Here is a 17040-nt window from a genome sequence, read left to right on the forward strand (position 1 = left end):
AGGATGAAGATCTCCAGTTGCACTTTTCAGAATTGCAAACTTACTTAATATATTGCTACAATTTAAATTAGTATATCAGAATATTTATATACAAATTCTTACACTTGGTACATGTACTAGGGCTGTTCAAAATTACTTTTGTTTAGAATAGAATCCCAAATATTTCTTGTTATCATTAGAACTTTGAATTCTCCCTGAAAGACCACATCAAGATAACTTTATAAATGCTTCAATAAGGATATCTTTACTTTTACATACGGCCTCATTAACCTCTATGACATCAATTGATGTGTGGATTTCTTTTCTGTCTGAGGTGTAACCCTGCCCATCAGTCAAGCCCCAGGCAGCTGCTCACTCACTGTCCCTGTTCAGAATTCAGTAGAGAATCAGTAGAGTAAAAGCTTAGACAGCTCATGGTATAGACAATTTAATAGGGAAAGCAAAAGCCATTCATATGAGGAAAGCAAAACAAGAAATTAAGTCACCATTTCCATGGATGGGCAGGTGTTCAGCCATCTCCAGGAGAGCTGGGCTCCATCCTGTGTGACAGTGACTTGGTGTCTTGGTTTTGGCCAAGGACAGGGTTAAATTTTGGTAATGCTTGAGAGGATGTGTGGCTGAGAGGGTGTGTCCAGACCCTAATTTGTTCCATATAACTGCGCCTCTTTGCAGGGTGAGTGGTGGAAAGAAACTCTTGCTGTAATTTTGCCTTTCAGGTTGGGAGAAGTCACAGTGGGCAGTGAGCATTTGTTGGGGGTGTAAATTGTTAGTCTTACACCTTTTATTATTGAAATTGCTGCAGCTACTGGTTGCTTTCTTATCTTATTGCTTTTTCCAGTAAATTATTCTTATGTCAACCCATGATTTTTACCTTTTGTTGCCTCCAGTTTTCAACTCCATCCTGCTGGAGCAGGAGGCAGGGAGGGGACATGGGGAGCAAGCAGTGCCATGATTTTAATGGGCCTTCTAAATTGAAGAATACCATTCCTAAACTATGACGTTTCGGAAGCCATCACTCCAAGTGTACCTCCTTCCTCTCACATTGTATACTGAGGATGATGATCTGGAATATCCCTTTGGTCAGTTTGGGTCACCTGTTCTGGCTCTGTTTCTTCCCAGTCTCCATCATCCCTGCCCTACCACTGTGGCAGCACAAAGAGCAGAAAAGGCCTTGGCTTTGTGTAACCTGTGCTCAGAGATGACAACCATCTCTGTATAATGAACCCTCTGTTGAGCACAGGCCCAAAACGCAGCCCCATACTGGCCACTGTGGAGAAAATTAACCCTACCTCAGCCAAAACCAGTACACTTTGGTATTATGTAAATTAGTCTGGTGTACTTAAAAATTCCAGCTTTCAAATTGCTGTTAACTGTACCCCGCCTTTCTCCATTTTGAGATTATTAAATTGTGTAGTTCTCTGTAATTTTGCCTTTGTGTTTCATGTATAGTGACATGATGTTTAATTACTAGTCAAAGTCAACTGAAAACCAAAAACATTAACATTTCATTCAGATTTGGAAGGCTTCATCCGTTTTAAGTATGTGGGGCTTTTTTCTTAGGAATTCAAGTGCACTTCAGCTTAAGGAGTGTGATGTTTTCTGTTGCTAATGGAAAAACCCTTACTAGTGCTGGAGCAGAGACATTAGACATAAGATGGGGGTAGTTTCAATTGTAAGGCCAGGATGGAGCGGGAGAGGTGGTATGGTGAGAGATGGTGACAACTCCAGGAGTGCTGAAAAAGGATATGGATGGCTAAAAATTAAGCACAGTGATCTGTGACTTACCATAGGTTTCCTCCCAAGAGAATTGGTTGCAAAAAAAGGCAAAGAAATATATTTTTGAAGACATCGTTCTTGGTTTCATTAAATATATGTGTGGATATCATCTTGATTATTTGAAGTGTTTTTTGGGATGTTAAGTTGAATTGTATTAAATCACTTGCTCATTACCTTTCTTTATTAGATCAATATGAAAGACAGTAGACATGCAAAATATGTTGAAAATCACATTTCATCCAATGACTTGAGGGCTTTCGTTTTTGAGTGTCAAGAAGATATGGAGACATTTCTGGTGGAGGCAAGTTGGCACCAATTTTGGAACTTTATTAAGTACTGAAGTAGGAACCTTGAACTTGGGAGTCTAGCGAGTAAATCTGTATGATAATGATAGATACCTATATCATAACAAGTGGATAATGTGTAGTGTTCAAAAATTTTCTTCAGAATTAAGGTTTCCTTAAACCTTAAACTAATTGGATACATGTAGGACTATTAGAAGATGTGGTTTTTTTTAGATTGTCTTCCTCCTTTCTTCCTTCCTTAAGGCAGTAATCACTTAAGTAGAAAATACTGTGTACAAGAAAATGGGTAGAGCAGAAATCTACAAATTTAGTACCAAAATTTTCCACTGCCCTTTGAATAAAGGGGCAGGAAGCATCTTTTGTGACATGCAGTGGTCTAAGCAGCAAATTAAGCTTGTTTTTTCATAGTTCTCCGGTCTCCTGAATCAGTGAGAAGATTGTTCCTTTTGAAAGTCAGGCAGATGATGCAAGAGGAAAAAAGCAGAAAATATGGTATTGAACTGTCACAATATTTTCCAACTACAGTCAGCACAATGGTGTATTTAGTGACAGACTGTCCTGCAGTTTTTGAAGACTCATCCACTCTTCATGGAAACTAACCACTTTTTTATACCTGAACAGTAGTAGTGATATCTGAAGTTCTGGGGGCGTATCTTGCTTGTGTGGTTGTGGAACTCAGTTCAAGGCTGCTTTAACCAGCTCAACTGATCTTCACTCATACAAGTAGCTCTTTAGACTGAGCACTTGGCCCTGGGTTTCTTTGATTGCTTTTATTTTCTCTAGCATATAGTGTTTTCAGGGACGTTAATAGAGTTTGCCTTTAGAGAACTTGGTTATTTCTGAGCCAGAGTGAATTTGTAAGTTCTTCCAGAGGTCATCAGTTGAAAATAATTCTGACTCTGAATCCTAAATTAATATTTTATTTGCACATGGTTTATTTTTCTGGTCTTTACCAAATAATCTAATATAATCTTATAATAGGTGCGTGATCGTCAGAATCTAAGAGTGAATGCTGTATGTGCACCTGATAAATCATGTGCTGAAATTTTACCATCCAGACCTATTGAAGAATTACAGTATGTATCTGATTGTATTTGGATTGTTTTGAATGCAGTGGGTTTATTTTGTTGCTATATATTAGAATTTTTTATGCAAATCAAATTATCACCAGTTTAGTTCTGGGTTAGTGGGACTTCTTTCTGACCCTTCAGTAACTTCAGCTTGCTTACTTGCTGAATTTGATTTGTGATGCTTACTTTATCTCTTCTCCAGCCGATACGGATTTTATTCATATTTACGAGAGTTATTTGATGCGCCTTCTCCCGTGATGAGTTACCTTTGTTTCCAGTACCGTGTTCATGATGTTCCTGTGGGAACACAGAAGACCAGAGACATGATTGAAAGGGTAAAGTATCTGAAGAAGCATAAATGCACCTGTGGTGTGGAGTTTTATTTCGGAAGTTGTTTGGCAAGTAAACATGGAGAATGCAAAAAATTGCTTTAGCAATTTTATTTATCCTTTTTGTTTGCCTTGTAGAAGTGGGAACACTTCATTATGGGCTAACATATTGTAAGACATTTTAACAAATTCAGTCAGCCTAATTATTTGCTAAGCCTAATTGACGGAATATAGCTGATGTTGCATAAATAAACTGAGCAACATTTTTAGTCAAATATAACTTATCCTGTGGAGGCTTTTTGCTGTTTCTGGTGTAGTGGACATATTTTATCTTTATGTATCTTGAGTTATGGTAAATCTTTGGTTATTTATAGTATCCTTTTTGATATGAAGCTTGTAAGACAAGCAGCTCTGGTATTTTTATGCCTTCTTTTTTCCTACAGACACATTTGCTTGACTAATACATTACAGCTCACCTTGTGGTTTCATCTATTAATTCTTTAGTACTTTGTTTCTTTATTACACGGGATACCTGTGCACCATGTTAGGTATCTGAAGTAAATACAATCCTTGTTCACTATGCAGTACCAATGCTAACAAATTTTCATTGGTGTCTGTAATATCTTGACAATCAGACTTGTTTAATTAGTTATGGCACTATACTTCAACAGTATCTCAACAGTTCTTTGCTTACCAGTCTGAATAACAAGTGTAATGCTGCATTAAACTTAGCATCTTTTTGCAAAGTTTGTTAATAAGTAGGACCTGCAGAAGCTGAAGTTTTTTTTACTGTATTTATCAATCACACTTCTTCCTTGTTCTGAAAAGTATTGCCTTCAATAATGCTTTTGTCAGATTAATATTTTTCTGTATATCTTAGGTCATACAGGAAACCGATCTGAAGCAAATTTATACAGCAGAAGAAAGATATGTTATTAAAATGTCTTCTTACACAAAACAAACCATCACTAGTAACATATGCTTGAAGGATGCACAGTATCTCACTAGTTCAGTGGATACAGAGGAAAGAGGACAGTTGGAAAACCAGCGACAGGTACCAATGTATTTCTGTAACTGTGTATGTTGTGAACTTTTAGCTGTTTTATCGTGCATTAAGCAGAGCCTGCATATGTTAGTATGGCATGCAGTAAGGATGCTAGTGTTGCATTTTCTTTTGTTTCAGGACATCAGTAATACGTTAAAGTCATTGGATGCACGTTTGACTGCACTGTTCGAGAGACAGAAACTTCTGGATCTCAAGGACAATAAACTCAGGCAGGAGAAGAAGGCACTTTTAGAGAAAGGAAACCGGAGGAGGCAGTTGGAATCAAAAATTGGTGTGAAGTATGATAGGTAGGAAACAAGCTATGTTATCTATGAGAAAATCTACAACATCTATGTTATCATTTTAAAAGCTGAGATATTTTTGTTTTCTCTTAATACAGCATGCTTTTACCCTTAAAAAGTAACCAGTATTTGAGCATTAGATACAGGTGATAATCAAGACAAGGAAGGTGTGTTTAGAAATTATGACAGTATCTGAGACAACATGTAGCAATGTTCCAGATGATTTTCTGTAATAAAATCATAGGATTCCAGTTAAATATCACTGCATGTATTTACTCAAATATTAGATTATTGTTCTAACTTTGTAGCACATATCTAGATAATGCCATAATGTGCGTAAATGGTACTAAGTAAGCATGTCAGGGATTGAGTAAGGCCCCAGTTGTGCATAGTATCATTCATTGCATATGTTTTGTTTTTGTGGGTCTCTGCAATTGGTTTTTCTGTTGCTGTTTGTCATAAGACGTGAAGTCAAGGCTTTTTTCAACTGGTATTTCATTTAAGCACACACTCCCAGTAGGCAGTGTAGACAACATTAACATCCAGTTTGGACCTTTCTTGTTTTAACCTAGGCACACTTTCTATCAATTCTTCTACTATGTACCTCATAAGAGAACTTTGTTCCATCCTGTCAGTGGTTTCTGTTGATACAGGGCTGTTATTAGTCTCTTGTCTATGGTGAACAAACAGAGCACCTCATCCTGTGCTGTAGAGTGTGTGCTGTAGCCCCTGACCATCTTGATTGCCCTCTGGGTGAGGTTTTGCACAGTGGTCCAAACTGTGTGCAGTGCTAAACAGAGAGGAAAAATCACTTAACTTGCCTGTGCTCCTATTCATACAGCCTGGTTTGCTGCCAGGGTGCGCTGCTTGCTTATGCACAGCTCATTGTCCAGCAGTGCTTCAGGTTCTTCTTTGTAGAGCGTTGCTGCAGTCAGTCTGTCATGAGCCTATATTACTGCCAGACCCACTGTCTTCGCAGGACAGGACTCTGCATTTGTCTTTGCTGAATCTCACAAATGTTCTGTCAACTGCTTCCCCAGCTTCAGTAGACCTCTGTGAACAGTAGGCTTATTGCTCCCTCCCAGTAGTTCAGTGTCTAATAACCTAACAGCAGGGCCCTCTCTTTGCTCTTCCATGTGCCAGTGAAGGAGTCCTAAACAGGATAGGATCCAGAACATAATCCTTGGTACTGACTTCTGGGCAAGAGAAAACAAACCAAGAGTCGCCATAGAACCACATTTTTTTACCTATTTAGTCTTCAGTTAATCCAGACTGTGGTCTTGAAATTCAAATGCACGAGTGGTGTGGGACACAGCACTCAAAAAATGAGAGAAATTCATCAGGATCCAGCAAACTGAGAGGAAGATGAAGCTTATGCAGGTTAATGCTCCTCCCGCATGAATCCAGTCTAAGCCTGACTTCCCACTGGACGCACACAGAACACATCTGAACAGCTTATGTGTATGTAATTACACACTGCACAGTGGTCATACAGGGCAACTGGCTGGACAGATGCAACACTGGTGGTTGCCTCATGTTTGTACTGTGTCTGAGCAACATGAGATTACCCATAGATATGCACAGGTGCATTGTCTGTGCATATCTGTGGGCAATGTGGATCCCGTTGGCAGCTGGTTCCAGACACTCTGAATCTGTGCAGTCAGTACCCCTAGACCTCAATCTCCTGAACTGCTTGTGCCTGGAAATGCAAACCCCTGAGGCTGTAGCCCTGCTTCTGTTGGCCTGTAGAGACTGCCTCCCTTGCCCATGTGTGCCTGCATGCTGAACTGGCTGTGACTCCCTAGTTTCCAGTAGCTCATTCTGTGGTCTTTGTCTCAGAGATACAGAGGTAGCCATGACTCCCCCAATTTGCACCCCATAGCCAGTACTCCTGTCATCTTACCCATAAGCACATGCATGTGGCAGCAGTCTGTGTCAGCCAGGCTGATCCTCCAGTAGCCATTTCTTCCTGCGGTGTCACTCTTAGTGGCTCACTTACTGTCTTGGCTCCTGGGCCACTTACTGTCTAGTGTGCTTTGGTCTTTATTAGGGATCAAACACTCTCTTGCACACTTGTACCGTGGTGCTGGCAGCAAGGACAATCACATCATCCCATGGTGCACTTGCTCTGGTCTCCAGCCAGGTGCAGCCATCACAGACAAGCAGGTTTCCCCCTCTGACTTGTGATTTGACTACAATTGCTTGCACTTAGACTTCTAAACATGTGAGTGCCTGAGTAGAAAGCAAGAAAAGAGGGGGGAATGGAGTTGAGTAAAAAGTGAATGTGCCAATTGGGTGTGGCTGGACAAGGGTAGCAACCAGCCCACTATTTACATCTAAATGTCCCTCTTTTCCTCATATTCCTCTGTTTTCCTATACGTGTTATTCTCCAACTTACTTAGTTCCTCCCTTTCCTCACATTTTTTGCCCTCCTAAATATGTAATAGTAAGAGTCCTGTGCTTTTCTGCTGGATCCCATAATGTTTATTGTACAGCACAGTGTCCAGCGCTATGCTGTTCTACAGGAGATGCAGAGGACTGGGCTGGGGGCTGAACAGCTTGGGAGGAGTCTCAGTGACAGCAGCTGATAGCGGCTTTTTGACTGCAGAGGTTGAAGGACTCTTCAGTCAGGGACAGTAATGTTACCCTCCACAGACTGAGGTTTCTTTTGGCACTGAATTGATGACTAGTGAAGCTGGAGGACTTGGCCTTCAGGAACAAAGATTCAGGGCACTCTCTACTAAGATAACAGCAAAATTGTCAGAAACAAGATGTCTCCTTATGTTATATAATTACTTTTTTATTTAGATATCTTCTATATCATAAATAGGAACACAGTTTTGTCTCCTCTATATAATTTTTTACACACTGCTGCTTCAAAAAGATATCCATGTATTCATGAGCTTCAGTGAACAATTGGTAACCCTGGTGAACCTTCACAGGACTTGGCCAGCAGTGAGGCAGCTCAACCACAGTGACAAATTTGGGTTACTCGGTATCCCACAAATACACTGTGGCATGTTTGGTGCATTCCCAGTACTGCTAATGCAGACAGAAATGCCCACTAAAATGTGAAAGAGCCACAAAACCACAGGCTTTCCAGATAAACTGCAGTCAGTGGAGAATAAGTGGTTTCTTAAAGAGGAAGGAAGCTGGAATGGTGGTGTGACTGTCTCTTTGCCAGGAGAGCTGTTGCCAAAGGTTGTGCCACCACTTAAATTAAGGTCGGGGACTGCTGTTGGAGTCACAGACAGGCATGTGTTCACTCATTTTCTGTGTGATACCCCTGTAGACTTACTTGACAATAGTATTTTCAGATACTACTTTTGCATTTCAGAGCCTGAAATTACATGAGAGCTGTATCATTGCCTGGAGGAGTGGATTTTTGGTTTATTTCAGTTATTTTTTTGGTTTGTAACATGACCTGTAGGTGTGGTACTTAGGGACATAGTTTAGTGAAGAATCTGGCAGTGTTAGGTTGGTGTTTGGACTAAATGATCTTAAGGTCTTTTCCAGCCCAACCAATTCTGTGATTCAGTTGTGGTGCAAGAAGGCAACCCTCCTCAGTCCAAAGGGGACCTTGGGTGTTGACTAGATTGATTGGTTTCACACCTGGACACTGGTATTGAGACTGTCCTGGGACAGGGTGTCCCTTTCTCTGAGTCCTGAATTTGCATTCCCATCTGCTCCCATGGCCCTGTGTTCCTCTGAGCTTGTGGAAATGGGCATTTCATGGACTCATGGCTCATGTGGTAGGCCTGGGTGTAGCCAAGATGCAGGGTATTATTTGGACTTCTGGCAGCTTCTGTTGTCTCTTTCGTATGTGTGGAGGTTGAGCTTCTGTCAGGTGCCCTAACAGGAAGCTAAAATTGACGTAAGTAGCAACGGCTTGGTCTCAGTCACCCCATTGTTTTACAGTTGGTTCACGAGGTATGGCATGCCCTTTGTAAATGCTTGATGAATCTCCGTGATCACCTTCTCCATTATGCCCCTAGAATTGCTTCCTGAAGGGACTTGTTTTACTGTTTTTCTCAGGGATCGAAGCGAGAATGACCAGTTTGTAGTTTCCTGTATCATCCTCTTGGCCTGTTCAGCAGTTTTGAAAAATCTCCAAATGCTTTGCAGCTCACTAAATACCATGGTTCCTCTTCCATGTTCCGAAGCTCTATAACAAGTGAAAACTCTGTTTTTCTTCACTGAGACAAGGATATATTTATTTTTTGGCTAGACTACATAACAAGAATTAAGTAAACTTCCTGAGCTCACCTGTGTTGTATTGTTACAAAGAGGTATCAGAAGAAGAAAAGTTCATTCCTTACACTGATTTTTTTTTTCTCTGATTTGAAATTTACAGAAGTAAAGGACTGTGCTTGCAAAATGATGCTGTTAGTGGCCAGAAGTGGAGTTTCTTTAACTGCTACTTGCTTTGTCTATTGTATTTCTTTGGTTTAAAGTGCATAGGCTGGGAATGCCTCTGGTATGTTTGGAATGTTTATGATTATAAATTCCTATTCTTGCTAACTGTTGGTTTGTCATCAAGTGTAGGAACGTTTGTGTTTTAGTATGATTTATTTTTCATCACAATGAATCAAATATTGATTCCTCCCATAGTTTAAGACAGCTGGAACAAGATGCTATTGATCTAGAGAAGGAATTTCAGCTGGCAAATGTAAAAATCAAAGAAATAAATAAACAGAAAGCAGAACTTGTTACTGAACTGATGCATCTCATAAAGGTATGTATTTTTAACTTGGTATGTGTTCCACTTTTGTGAAGAGTCCAGTTCTTGTAATTTAAGTGGGAAGCCTGCAACATTTGTTACTGTCAATGTTTTCAGGATAGCTTTCCTAATTATTGAATAATAACTTTTTCCATTTTTCATCTCCTAATTTTTTTAAGTCGGTATTTCTGATAATTATTTTGAAATTGCTTAAGAGAATTGTAAATGAATAAACTTTTTCCTTTGCCCAACTTCATACTGTAGAAACTTTGTGTTAAAATGACAAATAGTGAAGAACCTTAGCTCACCACTGTAGTCAGATGCTAGCACCCTCAAAACTTCATCTTGTAGATCCCCTAGGTCTACAGCAGAAACCTTTTTCCCTTCTATTAAGGGAGAGGATTAATTTGTATTTATGTACTGATCATAAAGACATGATAAACAGTTGCTTTCAATGGCCTATAATTGTGGCTACCCTTTAGACAGTAAAAAATGTGTTATTGGTTTAGAAGCCTCTGGACTGTTGCTGAGGCTGACTTGTTTGAAAAAACCCAAACGTTTTAATGTCAATGTCATGAAATCAGATTCTAGTGATCATTAAAATCTATTACGTAACTGCCCAAACACAGCCTTGTTTAGTTGTCATGTGCTGTTCCAGTTAAGACATCAGATATAAGGGTTTCTGTGCAACTTGTCAGTCAACTGCACTGTCATTACAAGATGTATATGTCTTTTGTGTGTATTTTTGACCTTTTCCCTCCCTGTGTGGCATATGACATCCACCGATATCCACCTGTTGGATTATTCTCTCTGAGTAACAATTGAGATGGCCTTAGCTCTTATATTTCACATGATAGTATATAGTGAGAAGGGAATGAGAATGGGGCAAGGGAGGGTTGATGTAAAATTGTGGGTTGAAAGTAGACGTGTATATGTATCTACACATATGCATATGTGTATTTATATCTATTTGGTGGAAATTATGTATGTATCTGTAGAGACTTAAAAGTACATGTGGACTGTACCTCTTAAAGAACTTGGGTCACCACTTTTCATTGAATTTGACAGCAGTATTGATGACCTGAGCACAGTGTGAAATTGTATGCTATAACTAAAAGGATGGGTATTTTCTAAAGTAGTGATTATATCAGTTTTGAGTCTGGTGAAAAAAAAACATACTTTCTTTTCCTGTGTGTAGAGGATCATACCATTGAATGTCGACAAAGTAGATCTGGCTTTTCAGATGACCAGGGTGACTGCTAAGAAGAACAGACTACAATCAGAGTACAAGGCAGGAACTGTACAGCTAAGAGCTGCACAGGTAACAATATATATGGATATTGGGATATCTACTATGAAAATGTCTCATTGGGAAGCCTTCATGCTGTTGAAAAGGATGCTTCTGTGTCTTTGTTTAGAAGTGGCTGTTAGTACTGCTGAATATTTAGCCTTGATTTCTGTGGTTTGACTTCAGCCTCTTCATTTAAAGCAGAGCACTAGCTTTGCCATCCTCAGTTAAGACAGCTAAGCTGCTGTGAAAATGTGCCACTTAGTCATCTTATCCTGGATCCTTTTATTGTAGTAAGAAATTTGTAAACTCTTCTTTGTATAACAAAGCCATGAACGTCATGTCAGTAATGTGTATTGTCACTGGGAAACTCATGTCATGTTTCTAGTTGTCTCTGCACACATCTTCATCATTTAGGGAGAAGCTTGGGCTGGTACATAGTTAGATATCTGGTCAGATTGGTGGACAGGATTTGTGATTTGTAACGTTCTAATAATTCTTAAAAATTGCCTCCTTCCTAGTGAATGGCGTGTGAGTAAAGTGGAGTCCCATTGAGGCCCCCTCAAGAAACCAACAGGAACATTGCCACATACTTTCTAATATATAGAAGAAATAAGGAATCAAAGCTTGTGTATTTATATTTGTCTAAATTTTATTTTGTATGTGGGCATTGACAGTAAACTGGCAAAGTTGAGTGAAAATTGACTTGCTGAATTGTCAGTGAGTTTACTAGTACATGCTTGATATTAACATCAAATATCTGTTGCTTTCTAGTTTTTCTGTCACATACTGAAGTTTCTCCTGCCAACTATATATTTTCCTTTTCACTGAAGAATTTTACTTACCATAATTTGGATCAGGCATGTTCAATCTGTTGAGTATTGAATCTGTTTCAGATTTTAAGTGCCTACAGATCAACTTGAACTCTTATTTCATGCAGCTCTGCAGACCTCCCTTCAAGTGGGAGCTCTTTATACAATTGAGAATTGAGATTCCCCACTTCAGTTGATTCAGAATTGATTTGGGCTCTGAAAATGATCAAATACATAAAATTTACGCTTCTTGTAGAAAAAAAGTATGGGTGACTCTCACAGGATCTTTTGCCTTCATTATCATGTCAGAATATTTCAGATGAAGCCATTTGACTTTTAAATTTGTGGGATCCAAAAAACTATTACAGGGCATATGCGGATATCCAGTGGAAGGTAACTGTTGTGCTGTACAATAGCATTAGTGCTAATTCAGTATAACTTGAAATCTTGGCTGGAAAGAAAAGGGAGGATGTCCTCCCTTTACTGTTTTATCTGTACAGCTCTAATGCCAGTCCTTGCAACCCTCCTCTGCAATGGACTTCATGAAGTAGAAGAGATGGTCTAAAAAAGGCCTCTTCTAAAAGCTTTCCAACCTTTCTGAAAGCACCAGCTCAGTATAGAAAAATATTTTTACAGTTTGTTTGTGGAGATTGTGAAATGCTTATCTATAATGCAAAGATCTTTTGTGTAGTGCTTAGTGGAGAGGGAGGGAAGAACAGGGTTTTTTTGAGTTTATAGCTGCTGAGAACAGGTAACTAACTTATGTGAGATGATCACTAATGATCATACCCATTATTACAACTTCTGTTGTATTTAGTAAATAACAGTCAGTTACAGTTACAGAAAGTAATGTGAATGACTGTCAATGTCTATGTCCTATTTTTAAATCTGTGAAACAAGTATTTCTCTAGCTGTGTGATTTCAAATGAAAACTGAATTTTTTTCACCACTGGAGGGCTCCTATATTTAGCTGAAGTACACAACAGTAAAACTTGGGAAGATAACTCTTGAATCTACATGCACACTTACTAAGCTGAGAGAAAAGAAATTTAGGTATTTCTGAAGAACTTGCTTTTGATCCGTTTGCCTTGGTATCTGTTGACTTGATGAGCAGAGATGTATAATGAGTTTTGGTTAGTTGAAGCAAATTGTTTTGATATTTTAATAGTCTGGTTTCACCTGCTTTTTCTGTTTCAGATGTTGTTTATTGCTAGTGTGCTAGAGTTAGCTCTGGAAATTCACAATAATACTTTAAAAAAAAAGATAGTGGTGATTTTTAAAAATATCTTTTAATATTTCTAACAGCAACGTCTTCATGAACTGGATAATAAGAAGCAACATCTTTATGACAAGTGCAGGGAACTGATGAAACAGGCTCAACACGTCTGCAGATTGCGTCCAGATCAAGATTTTCCAGAAGAATTTAAAGTTGTATGTACAAAAAGAAATTTTCACGCATCTCTTGAGTTTCTGACTTCTCCTGCAATGTATTTTTTTTACTAGAAGGCTCCTAGTAAAGGATTATGTGTACTTCTGTTACTCTCATTAGCCTTTTAAACCACCTTTGCAATAGTGTTGAAATACCCTTTGACTACTACTTTGTTTTGTGCACAGGGGAGAGAGATTTAGAGCTGTGACTTCAATTGAAATCCACAGTCTTGTGTTCACAGAAATAAAGAGAGGCCATATTTTTCTACCTTCCTGCTCTAATGGAGCAACATCAAAGAACTGAGTTCTGAACCCAGCCTCTCAGGAGTATTCATTTGCATGACTTATCTAGCATAGTCCATGTCTTACACTGAATCTCTGAGTATCTGTGCCTGCACAGTTTAGACGACTGAAGAGCAACTGATTGTCTCTTAATTATGTAACCTTCCAACTTTCTTTCTCGGTCCAGAATAGTTAGTGGGGGAATCGTGCTATGTTAAATCTTGAGTATCTGACAACCTGATTGAAAGTAACAAAATAGTTTATGGTTTATCCAGTTGTGTTTTTTTTTTTAAAGAAAACTTGAGCCCTTCATTAGTATTGCTTTGTAACATGTGCAATCCTTTGTCTTGTAGGCTTTTCAGACTCTTCCAAACACATTGGAGGAAATTGATGCTTTTCTGAATGAAGAGAAAACCAGGGCTTCCTGTTTCACAGGCCTCAGTAGTTCGGTATGTTCATTGCTTTCCCTCCCCTTCTACCCACACTGTACTTGTTTCCCACTTTCAGTATAATAAGCTAGACAGCATGAACAATGTGCTGTAAATGCCAGATTCTGCATCTACTCTGATTTAAAGTAGGTTCTTTAAAAAAAAGATGCTGCAATAATCTGAGAGAAACCAAGCTTTACTGTTTCCTTGCTTAAAATTAGAAATCTGTTTTGTTTAGTGTGCAGTTCAGTAGTCTGCAGTTATGTTTGAACAGTATTGATGCAGTGTGGTATTTTTACAATAAGAGTTACAATTAGCAAATATTTTGCTGACTGCTTGTTTTTTGTTCTGGCAGGTTGTTGAAGAATACAATAAGCAAACACAAGAAATACAGCAGTTAACAGAGTATCTAGAGGAAAAGAGAAATGAGTTGAATAACTATAAGCAAAACATTTCACAGGTAATAGCTCAAGTTACTACTTTATCATTATTAAAATTCTATGTTCTTGTAAGAGTGTATGTACAGAAATAAATGGTAACATTTCAGATTGTTTTGAGTGTAAATGGAGATGCTAACTTCCCTAATTACGATGTTTTTTTCATTGTAAATGCTATTTCCAAGGGAAAATTGAGGTCTTAAATTGATTTTACATGGATATGTCTGTTTTTAGATCAAAGAAAAATGGATAAACCTCTTGAAAGTGATGATTGAACAAATTAATGAAAAGTTCAGTAAGTTCTTTAGTTCTATGCAGTGTGTTGGTGAAGTTGATCTTCATAAAGAAAATGAGGTATGATTGATTTTTCATATAACATGCATATTTTCTTGCATAATGTTTTGATCATATATTGCTAGAGAAAAAAACCAAGTTGTCCTGTGGAGATGTTTTTTTTAAAAGCACTGAACTTTTACTCAACACTTTCATTGTACTAGAATGGACTTACCAGTCTGATTGAAGGCAAGTGAGTCTTTATCCAAATGACTAGGACTTCACCTCCTGGCTTTTGAAATTGGCCTGCAACTTACAAAGCTTTGTTAGAAACACTGTATTTACTTAGCTGTTACTCAGATTTATTAAGCTCATTATTTAATTCTGAATTTTCAGCTAACTTTTGTCCTTTATTATCATCTAGATATTCTGTTATTAGGCGTTGAATTGATTTGCTTCTACATGTAGTTACTACTGGAGTCAGAGGCCATTTATGTGTTCTGAAAGCAGCTGTCATTTGGCCCATCCTGTTGCCTTCTCAGTAACTTTTATAGGTAGGGTTTACCTCTGGTGAAGAGTTTAAAGCATCAGTAGAACTTGGGGAGAAGTATTCAGTGCAGTGAACTGGAGAGGGAAATTTGGTAGTTCATTTTAAATTGATCACTGAAATGATGATGTCAAGATTCTTGTATGTTAACACATAGACTGCATAGTAGTGAAATTTAACACAATTTTTTTCTGACTTTTATTTTTTTGTTGTAATTTACTCAAGCAGCTTTTCTTAAAATACCAGTGGTAGGGGCAGAAGAGTGACTGGTGAGGCTCTTTATATGAACTACATAAAAATGTTTACCTGTAGAATAGTAATATGAAAAAATAGAGCATTAAAACACAGACTTTTCAGGTCTTTTGACAGTTACCTCGACAGATCTATATTACACAAAAACTCTGTTTTGGATAAAAGTAGGTTGAAAGAGAGAACACAGAAGGAACAGTAAAGCTATTTAAAAGCAAAAGGAGTGCCTTTCTGAATCTCTTCTTTGGAAGGTCTTGCTTTTCTATAGCAAAGATGTCACAAATAGTTTTAAGAGATTAGCTAGCAGTACTGTGCCAGTGAGTAAAACTTCTTTCCTCAAGGGATCAGTGGCCACAGTCTAGAAGGGTGAATAATCTCTTCTCAAGTTTGCACTCCTTGGTGTTCTCTGCAGGAGAATCTTTTGCCTTTCCTGTAGATAAGAAGAGAGAGACTCTTGAGGTTGACTTACTTTTTATTAGAGATATTTCTGTGACACTGAAGTTCAAGCCTCTGTTAGTCTGCCTTATAGGAATCTTGAGGTCTGTGGATGTGCTTGGTGACACTACCTGCTGTCACCATTGGATAAGAAGAGGAATTGGACATTAGGAGGAACTTCTTTACAGAAAATGTGATTAAACATGGAGTGGACCGGGGAGGGAGGTGATGGAGTCACCATCCCTGGAGATGCTTAAGGAACGATTGGACAGAGCGCTCAGTGCCGTGGTCTGTTTCCCAGATTGGTATTCAGTCACAGGTTGGGCTCTGGTCTCAGAGGCCTCTTCCAGCCAAAGCGACTCTGTGATACTGTGTGAAACACTTCACTGGGTTCTTTCTTAATGTTCTAGCAGAAGCCTCTCTTCCTCTGGGAACAGTCTGACTTCCCTTGGTAACATAGTAGCCAGAATTCCTACTGCTAGCCATGATAACATTCACATTCCTCGATTCACTACAAGGAGTTTTGAGCATCATTTTTGTCAGGTTTTGGAAAATCTCTCAGTTATACAAACGGGTATTCAAAATACACAACTGTGTGGCAGTTGTCAAGGTCTGACTGATGCCATTGTGGCTGTGTTTCACAGCAATCTTTTTAATTTGGTTTGCTAGCCTGTATTTTCACTTTTTCAAACCTACTTTTGCCAATGCATCTGAAATTACAGTGGGCTTAGAGACCTTAGATTCTGGGGTTTATTTCTCCTTACGTGAAATTGTAATCAGAACAACTCACAGAATAACAAATCAGTTGGAAGGGCTCAGAAGGATCATCAAGTCCAGCTCTTAAGTAAATGGCCCATACAGGGATTGAACTCACAACTTGATGTTGTTAGTATCATGCTCTGACCAACCAAGTGAACTCCGTGGCCACTGAACAACTTCAGCAATCCTAGAGAGTCCTCTGGAGATTTCTTTTTCATCTTAAGCATGAATGCATTTCATTTTATGGTCCCTCTTTTGAGCCACATCTGTTATCCTGATACCTTGCATCATTGGCTGAGGCTGCTGCCAAGTTTCACTTTCCTGTTAAAGAAAAGCCAGCACTGGAATCCTTGTGTGTGATTTTTCCCATGGAAGTATAAAAAGGAAATGGCTGTCCTGGATTTGGACAGCAGTGGTTGATGGATTTTTAACTGCTTGTACTTAAACAGGTTCAGATTGCCACACAGCCTACACACACACCATTATTCCACTGTTCAAACTGATAGTATCCTAAGGCTTTTTTTTTTTTATTATTAATGGGATTTATAGGGCCAT

At 38.7% G+C, this 17040-nt stretch overlaps 1 protein-coding gene across 2 annotated transcripts in view; it reads left to right on the top strand.

Moving 5' to 3' along the window:
• The window catches only part of SMC5 (structural maintenance of chromosomes 5), a 49800-nt gene that overhangs the window by 27660 nt on the left and 5100 nt on the right, over positions 1-17040 (top strand). Inside the window, exons 11-21 of one of the 2 annotated variants that reach the window (XM_058043237.1) lie at positions 1964-2077; positions 3063-3157; positions 3354-3486; positions 4361-4534; positions 4664-4833; positions 9439-9562; positions 10746-10868; positions 12953-13078; positions 13711-13806; positions 14141-14245; positions 14457-14576. In XM_058043237.1, the coding sequence (XP_057899220.1) occupies positions 1964-2077; positions 3063-3157; positions 3354-3486; positions 4361-4534; positions 4664-4833; positions 9439-9562; positions 10746-10868; positions 12953-13078; positions 13711-13806; positions 14141-14245; positions 14457-14576 (1380 nt within the window). The remainder of the gene's footprint in view (positions 1-1963; positions 2078-3062; positions 3158-3353; positions 3487-4360; positions 4535-4663; positions 4834-9438; positions 9563-10745; positions 10869-12952; positions 13079-13710; positions 13807-14140; positions 14246-14456; positions 14577-17040) is intronic. The other variant, XM_058043238.1, reaches the window with a different exon arrangement.

The sequence above is a fragment of the Melospiza georgiana genome, chromosome Z (genome assembly GCF_028018845.1).
Source record: "Melospiza georgiana isolate bMelGeo1 chromosome Z, bMelGeo1.pri, whole genome shotgun sequence".
Classification (NCBI taxonomy): domain Eukaryota; kingdom Metazoa; phylum Chordata; class Aves; order Passeriformes; family Passerellidae; genus Melospiza; species Melospiza georgiana.